This window comes from Eumetopias jubatus, unplaced genomic scaffold, assembly GCF_037043125.1.
Source record: "Eumetopias jubatus isolate StellerSeaLion01/CBP00866 unplaced genomic scaffold, mEumJub1_p1.0 scaffold_9, whole genome shotgun sequence".
NCBI lineage: Eukaryota > Metazoa > Chordata > Mammalia > Carnivora > Otariidae > Eumetopias > Eumetopias jubatus.
Window position 1 is genome coordinate 109,139,141 of NW_028274815.1, and position 9,136 is coordinate 109,148,276.

The 9,136-nt window shown below is 42.1% G+C and overlaps 1 protein-coding gene across 3 annotated transcripts in view; it reads right to left on the reverse strand.

The window, feature by feature from the left end:
- Positions 1–8,695, reverse strand: part of SHLD1 (shieldin complex subunit 1) — a 94,365-nt gene extending 85,670 nt beyond the window's left edge. For 2 of the 3 annotated variants that reach the window (XR_015768986.1, XM_028112937.2), the window contains exon 1: positions 8,609–8,695. Coding sequence is in view for 1 of the 3 variants with exons in the window: in XM_088026708.1 (XP_087882834.1) it covers positions 1,167–1,219 (53 nt within the window). In the remaining 2 variants the exon portion in view is untranslated. Of the gene's footprint in view, positions 1–1,166; positions 1,235–8,608 lie in introns of those variants that run through there. The other variant, XM_088026708.1, reaches the window with a different exon arrangement.
- Between the last annotated feature and the right edge of the window lie 441 nt (positions 8,696–9,136).

The window sequence follows — 9,136 nt, forward strand, 5'->3', positions numbered from 1 at the left end:
CAAACTCTCCAGCTGAGCTCTAGAGACCACAAAGGTGACTTACTGGGTTCATCATTTGGACATTCCTTGTTAAAAATTCGGTGTTCCTAAAAAAATGAAATAAAGGCACCTGGGTGGCTCAGTCAGTTAAGCATCTGCCTTCGGCTTGGGTCATGATCCCAGGGTCCCGGGATCGAGTCCTGCATCGGGCTCCCTGCTCAGCGGGGAGTCTGCTTCTCCCTCTGCCCCTCCCACACCTGCTCGTGCTTGCTCTCTCTCTCTTTCTGTCTCTTTCGCAAGCTCGTGCACAAAAATAAATAAAATCTCTAAAAAAAACCAACACTTAAAAAATAAAATAAGGTATCCTCCCTCTGCAAGTCTCTGACTCATAAACTGCTGTCATCAACAAATCATATTGTAGCCAAACACCACACACTGTGACTGCCGTGGGCCGCCACATGCCACGCAGAGGAGCTACGCGGTCAGATCCGCAGATGTGGCAGCTGGATAGGAGATGCCCTTGCAGGGCTTCAGCCCAGTGGCAGGCAATCTCAGAAGCAACAGGAATTCCTTCACCTGTCATGGTCGTGGTGAGAGAAGAGGAGCATGTGACCAAGGGCAGGGCAGTCAAGAGCAGGGGACAGATTAAGTGACATATTTAGGAACTAAAATGAGAGTAGAACTTAATAACTGAATGGATAACGACGTTAAAGAGAAACTGAGAGTCAACATGGGGTGGTTTTATGGACTGCGTTAGAGAAGACTGAAGGAGGAATAGCTTTGGGAGGAGGCCATATTCCAAATTGTGGAATACGGTGCAGCTGTTAAAATGACGGTTGGAACTTGAAAGATCTCAAAGATATATGTTTGAATGAAACAAGCAATTTCAGAATAAGCATAATAATAAGAGACATTTATCCAGTGTTGGTTGGATGCCAAGCCTTGTGCTAAGAGCTTTATGGACAACAGCCCTAGGAGGCAGGTAATCCTGCTACTTCCCTCATTTACAGCCAGAGAGTCAGACACAGAGAGAAGCAGAGTAACTTGCCCAAAGAAACTCATCTAGAAAGTACCAATCTAGGATGAACCCAGCTCCAAGGCCTCCCAGCCTCCTGCGTCTGCACAGCGCAAAGTACCACCTGATCAGGCAAAGATAGGGGTGTACAAAAACAAATCAACAGAGAGGCCTGGCAAGACTCTTCTTGTTTGAGGACACCTGGTCACATGCTGTTGTGGACATCCGCTCAGGCAGAGAGTGAGCCAAGATAGCAGCTGACTGCTTCTGCAAGAAGCAAAGGGATCAAGGTTCCCAAAGAAGCAAGAACATTCTGTCTTTCACACATTATATTAGCCAACCAAGCCTGAAGTTTTAGCAAACACCTCTGCCACAGGCATCTGTGTCTCCTCCTTCGCCCCTCATGTTACCAAACACTGCTCTGGAAGCTCCTGGAAGCGAAAAAAAAAACAGGCCAGTGAATGACAGCTGTATATCCCGCCTGCCTGAAAGGGAGCCTTGAAATCACCCAGCAAGCAAGAGTGTCATCAGTGACACAAACTAAAGGACTCCTTCTTGAAAACAAACAGCACAACTGATGTGACATCTACCTTTTCTTTTAGAATCACTTGTATTAAATGTCAAATACATTCCAAACTGGGCATTCGAACAAAAAGAGAAAAAAGAAAGCCTACTGAAAGGCACAATCCTGTTTCTTACAAAGTCAGAACCTATGACGGCAAAACATCTGGAACTCTGAGTTTGCACAGAAGAAAGCACGTACGAGGGACAGATGAGACCCTTTCTATCGTCTGCAACCACAAGTAGAATGTGATGATTATATTTTTTTAAAATATTTTATTTATCTATTTGAGAGAGAAAGAGAGAGAGTGCAAAAGCAGGGGGGAGGGGCAGAGGGAGAAGCAGACTCCCCGCTGAGCAGGGAGCCCGATGCGGGGCTCGATCCCAGGACCCTGGGACCATGACCTGAGCTGAAGGCAGACGCTTAACTGACTGAGCCACCCAGGAGTCCCCGCAATGGTTATCTTTGCCCTAAAACTTTAAATAGGTGGTTCCACTTCCTTCTCCAGAAGAGCTTATTTTCCTCTCTAAAAAGTACTTTAGTTACACAATTTGAGCATTCTTTCCCAATACTGGAGAGGCAGAGACACAGGAAGTCTCTCTGTACATCGAAACCTGCTTGCCGAGCAAAGACAGTCATCTTCTACGACTACGGATTCTTACAGACCTACGAATCCAAGTCAGCCAGGGTCCCCATACAAAAGGCTGTTTAACTTCACTTCTTTTTTCAATCAAGGCTCTTCCCTCCCAACATTTTACATGAAAATTTTCAAAAGTGAAGAAAAGTGGAATAAATTATCGAATGAATACCCCTATAGCTACTGTCTAGAGTTCACAATCAACATTTTACTGCAATTTTCCTTATCACAAAACTGGCCACCTATCCAACTCTCTATTCATCTGTCAGTTCATCTTTGTATACATATTTCCATTTAAATGTAATGAAAGCTTCTGAGTTAGGGTATGATAAGATCAATTGGCATTTCCACATGCTCACGCCCGTTCGCCAAATGAAGCATGAGTGGGAGGAGGGTACAAGTGAAGCAGGGAACACAGCTGGGAAGCTCTGCCGAAAGGTCCAGAGAGGCGCAGGGTCTCTAGAGTGAGAGACTTGGGTTTGAACCCCTGCTGTCACTTTTTAGCTGTGTCACCTTGAGCATCTCAGTTTCCTCATCTATAACAACGGGCCTGGGGCGCCTGGGTGGCTCAGTCGGTTAAATGTCTGATTCTTGGTTTCAGCTCAGGTTGTGATCTCAGGGTGTTGAGATCGAGCCCCGTGTGGGGCTCTGTGCTGGGTGTGGAGTCTGCTTAAGATTCTCTCTCTCCCTTTCCTCTGTCCCCCCGCCCCACTCATACACACCCATGTGCCCTCGAAAGCAGAAAGAAAGAAAGAAAGAAAGAAAGAAAGAAAGAAAGAAAGAAAGAAAGAAAGAAAGAGAGAAAGAAAGAAAGAGAGAGAGAAAGAAAGAGTTTTTTCAAAAAATGGCTTGACGACTATGCTTACGTCATAGGGTTGTTATAGGAATTACATGAAATTAATGCACGTAAAACACTCAGTACAGAATGCATGTTCAATAATGTCTAGCTCCAATAAGTGAAATAGTAATAATTAAAAAACAATTTACAGGCTCCTATCTTCCCAGCCTACCTCCCATCCATTTACCCTTCTATTTCCCATTCAGTAGCCATCTTATTTCTTTCACCCTTATCCAGTATATTCTACAGTCCATTATCTTCTTAGTACCCTAAACTTCCCTTCCCTAACCATTCTGTCCTTTTATCATACTCCTTTGGCAAAACTCCAGCCTAGATGAACTCAACTTATCTACCCACTCTCCAGTGCTAAACGCGAGTCACCAACCAGGACAAGCTGGCTCACCCTACATGAATGAGCATCAGCCTGAAATGGGCTGTCAGGCCACAGGAAGCTTGAGATGTTTATCTCATAACTCACTCTTCCCCTCTCCTTGACTCTCGCATTTTCTCCAATCTTCTTCAACTCAGACCCTTCCCATTTCTCACACAACTTCCTGCTCTTTTCAGTAGATCTGTTCCCATCCTAATTGATAAAGGAAACAGAATCCAGCAGAGAGGAACTTCCTCCACTCCCTTATCAAACAGAACAAAGATTCCCACATCTGTCCACTGCTTCACCTCTCTTCACAACAGAGAGCCGTCCCTCCTGTGGCAAAGTCCAACCCCTCCACCTGCACCTTAAATCCCACGCTCTGGACCCTTTAACGAGCCTTCAGTGATGACAACCCCTTCTCCCACTTCTGTTCCACTGGACCTTCACTTGGATATTTCAATATGCCCAAACCCATTTTCAACAAAACCTAGTATGTAAGAGAATGTCCTTGTTCTTTGGGAATGCCACTCAAATATTCATCGGTAGGGGGGCGCCTGGGTGGCTCAGTTGGTTAAGCGACTGCCTTCGGCTCAGGTCATGATCCTGGAGTCCCGGGATCGAGTCCCGCATCGGGCTTCCTGCTCAGCAGGGAGTCTGCTTCTCCCTCTGACCCTCTTCCCTCTCATGCTCTCTATCTCTCATTCTCTCTCTCTCAAATAAATAAATAAAAATCTTTAAAAAAAATATTCATCGGTAGGGGGACATAATGTGTGCAACACACTCTCAAATAGTTCTAAGTGTGTGTGTGTGTATGAGAGAGAATGATAAAGTAAATGGATGGGGCAAGTGTAGACAATAGACAATTGGTGAATCTGGAAAATGTTATTTGGTTGTTCTTTGTACTAGTCTTGCAATTTTTTGAAGGTATAAAATCATATCAGCATTATGATGGGAATGCAAGCTCATACAGCCACTCTGGAAAACAGTACGGAGGTTCCTCAAAAAGTTGAAAATAGAGCTACCCTATGACCCAGCAATTGCACTACTCGGGATTTACCCCAAAGATACAAATGCAGTGATCCAAAGGGGCACCTGCACCCCAATGTTCATAGCAGCAATGTCCACAATAGCCAAACTATGGAAAGAGCCCAGACGTCCATCAACAGATAAATGGATAAAGAAGATGTGGTGTATATATATACAATGGAATATTACTCAGCCATCAAAAGGAATGAAATCTTACCATTTGCAACGACATGAATGGAACTAAAGGGTAGGATGCTACGTGAAATAAGTCAATCAGAGAGACACAATTATCATATGATCCTACTCATATGTGGAATTTAAGAAACAAAACAGGCCCATAGGGAAGGGAGGAAAAAATAAAGAAATCAGAGAGAGAGAGACAAACCATAAGAGACTCTTAATCATAGGAAACAAACTGAGGGCTGCTGGAGGGGAGGGAGTTGGGGAATGGGGTAACTGGGTGATAGACATTGAGAAGGGCACATGATGTAACGAGCACTGATATAAGACTGATGTATCACTGAACTCTACCTCCGAAACTAATAATACATTATATGGTAATTAATCGAATTTAAATAAAAAATATATACATTATTTTTTAAAAATCATATCAACGTTAAAAGTTGTCAAGAAAGAAAGAAAAGTGAAAAGGAAATCTTTGACACCTGCCCTCCCCACAGCCAGTCTCTTCTCCCTTCCACAAACTTCTCAAGAGTCTAAATTGGCTCATTTCCTCATCTCCACCAACTCAATCACTTCAGCATATAACTTCTGGAAACTCTGCCATCCTTTGTTTGCTTTTCAGGGAGCCACTCTCCTGATTGCCCTCCCATCTCTTTGCCTTTGTTCTTTCCTGCCTGCTCTGTGGCTCATCTTCCAATCCCAACTGGACTTCCTCCATGCTTAGCCCAAGGCTCTCTCTTCTTTCCTCCTGTGAGACGTTAATCACCACCTAGAACTTTCTCTCTAGCCAAATCCTCCAACCTTCACTGCTTTCCAGGCTTCAAGCATAATGGCTTTCCTTCAGGTTCTCCAATAAGCCCTACCTCCTCCTACTGCACTTGTCCTTCCCTCACCTAGATAACACCTAAAAAATGGAAGAGGAGGGAACATGTCCCAATTTACTCTAAGTCCAATATTAGCCTGACACCAAAACAAGAGAAAGACATCACAAAAAACTAGAGACTGATATTATGAATACAAACACAAAAATTCTTGCCAGAAAACAAGCAAACCAAACCCAGCAAAATATAAAAAGGATTATACTCCATGATAAGTGGAACTTATTCTAGGAATTCCAAGTTGTTTTAACATCTGAAAATCAATGTAATATACTATAGCAGAATAAAGGACAAAAACCACAGCATACACAGACACACAGAACATTTGACAAAGTCAAACACTCATGATCAAAATACTCAACAAACTAGAAATATAAAGGAACTTCCTCAATCTGATAAATTTTTTTCAAAAAAATGCAAAGCTAGCATTATACTTCATGGTAAAAGACTAAATGTTTTCCCCCTAACATCAGGAACAAGGTAATGATGTCTGTTCTGATCACTTCCGTTTTAGCTGCACAATTAGGCAAGAAAATGGAATAAAAGTCTTCCATAAAGATTTTCATAAAGGAGGGAAGTGAAACTATAGAAAATCCCAAGGAATCCTCTTTAAAAACTAGCAGAACCGGGGTGCCTGGGTGGCTCACATGGTTAAGCGCCTGCCTTCGGCTCAGGTCATGATCCCAGGGTCCTGGGATTGAGCCCCACATCAGGCTCCTGGCTCAGCGTGGAGCCCGCTTCTCCCTCTCCCTCTGCCTCTCTCCCCCTGCTCATGCTCCCTCTCCCTCTCTGTATCTCTGTGTCTGAAATGAATAAATAAAATCTTAAAAAAAAAACAACCAGTAGAACCACTAAACAAGTTAAACAAGATTGCTGGATACAAGATCAATATAGTAAAAGTATATGCAAATGATTTTACCCTAGCAATAAAGATGTGTCAAATATTGTGTAAATATTTACATATACTAGCAATAAACAATCCTAAAAATAAGAATATAATTCCATTTACAATAGCATCAAAAAGAATACAATACTTAGGAATATAATTAATAAAAATGTGTAAGCATGTACAATGAAAACTAAAAAAAAAAAAAAAAATGTTGAAAGAGGGGTGCCTGGCTGGTTCAGCCGGAAGAGCATATGACTTTTGATCTTGCAGTTATAAATTTGAGTCCCACACTGGGTATAGAGATTACTTAAAAAATAAAATCTTTAAAAAAATGTTGAAAGAAATTAAAAATCTAAACAAACGGAAAGACATCCTATATTCATGGATTGGAAGACAATATTTTGAGATAGCAATATGGCTCAAATCGATCTACAGAGCAATGTAATTCTTAGCTGCATCTCAGTTGGCTTTTTTTTTTTCTTTTTGCAGACATTGACAAAAGTGTTTAAAAAATTCATACAGAAATGCAAGGGACCCAGAATAGCCAAAACAATCTTGAAAAAGAACAAAGTTGGAGGATTCATACTTTTTTATTTCAAAACTTACTAAAAAGCCACAATAATCCAGACTGTGTAGTACTGGCATAAGAATGGACATACACATCAATGGAATAGAACTCAGAGTCCAGAAGTAAAACCTTACAGTTATGGTCAATTGATTTTCCACAGGGTGCCAAAACAACTTCACAGGAGAAGGGACAATCTTTTCAACACTGAGACAACTGGATATCCACATAAAAAGTCACTGGCCCTTTGGGAAACAGTTCGGTAGTTATTCAAAAGGTTAAACAGGGTTACACTTTAACCTGGAAATTCCACTCCTAGGCGTATGCTCAAGAGAAATAAAAATACATGTCCACACAAACTTTACACAGATGTTCACAGTAGTTTTATCCATAATAAACAATAAGTGGAAACAATCCAAATGTCCATCAACTAATGAATGGATGAATAAAATGTGGTCTATGCACACATGGAATATTTTTCAGCTTTATAAAAAAATTAAATTCTAATACATTCCACAAGGACAAACTTTGAAAATATTATACTTAGTGATAAGAAGCTAGTGTTAAAAACACAAGACAAGAGATCCAAAATGGTGTCACTTGTGCTAAACTCCACAACCAATCAGGAATCGCCTGATCAGCACTAGTTAGATAATCTGCCAGGTAGATCCTTGCCATCCCCTAAAGAGATATAACGTTGCAATAACCAGCCTGCTTTCTTGGCCTAGTATTACTTCCTTGTTCCTGCTCCCTTCTGCCTATAAGTCTTTCATTTTGTTCAGCTCCTCAGAACTCCTTACTAACTGCGGCATTGGATACTGCCCAATTCGAATCGCTTCTTGCCCGAATTAACTTAGAATTTTAAATATGCCTCAGTTTATATCGAATTCCAAACTGGCGAATCTATAGACAGTAGACTACTATTAGTCGAAGACTGAAAGGTCATGGTGAATGGAGACCGCTAATGGGTACAAGGTATTTCTTTAGGGTGATGAAAATGTTCTAAAATTAGATTGTGGCGATGGCAGCACAATCCTGGGAATATATGAAAAGCCAGTGAATTTTACATTTTAAACAGGTGAATTTTATGGACTGTGAATTATATCTTTAAAAAGCTGTTTTTCAAAATAAATAATTATACTCAGTCGTTAAGCGGCTGCCTTCAGCTCAGGTCATGATCCCAGGATCCTGGGATGGAGCCCCACATCGGGCTCCCTGCTCGGCGGGAAGCCTGCTTCTCCCTCTCCCACTCCCCCTGCTTGTGTTCCCTCTCTCGCTGTGTCTCTCTCTGTCAAATAAATAAGTAAAATCTTTAGGGGCGCCTGGGTGGCTCAGTCGTTAAACTAAATAATTATATAAAAATAAAAAGCTGGTTTTTTTAAAAAGGAGAAGAGGAACGGAAGAGCATCCGGTCACACTGCCTGCAAATTTAGGGGATTTCCCCAACGGGGTAGCTGCGGAGGCCATGTGTTGTTGGGGAGAAGGAGGGGGTGGGACAGGGGGAAACTGGAAGTGTGCCAGGAGAAGCCGCCATAATTTCCCAATTATGAGAGAATGATCTGATGCGTTGCCCAGACCCCCTACCTACTCCTAATTCCAGGTCACTCCTCAGTCCACGGAGACAACTAATTGAGAAAAATTGCAAGGTCCCCATTACACTTACCGACCCGCAAGAGCCGCTCACCGAAATCCGGAAGCGGAGGCGCCATATTTGTTCTGGGAAAAGCCGGTTTGAAGGAAGTCACTGGAGCCACCTTTGCTGAGGGCAAGCAAGGGCAATGGAATGTAGCAGCAGCCATCTTGACTGAGGGCATTCTCCCAGCCCGTGAAGTTTTGCGCACTTGACAGTTTGGGCAATTCCTAAAGGCTTATTGATAAATGCTCTTGGTGGACGCGAAAGGGAACAGGAGAAAACATTTAAATTTAAAAAATTTAAATGTCTACGTTTTAAAAAACATAAAGAGTAGAGAGAAATTATCAAAGACAATGAAAATATTTTAGTGTGTTGCATGCAACTTAGCCGTATACAAGTACCGGAATTGCAGGACCGCAGAAAGGAGACTGAAGGTTATTGCCCCATTTCGCCATCTTCTTGAAAGAGTCCTTTACATTCACATCCTCCTACAGATGCCTATCTTAGGATAGAACCCCATAAATTAGGGAGTCCGTCACTTGCGATGAATATTTTAAA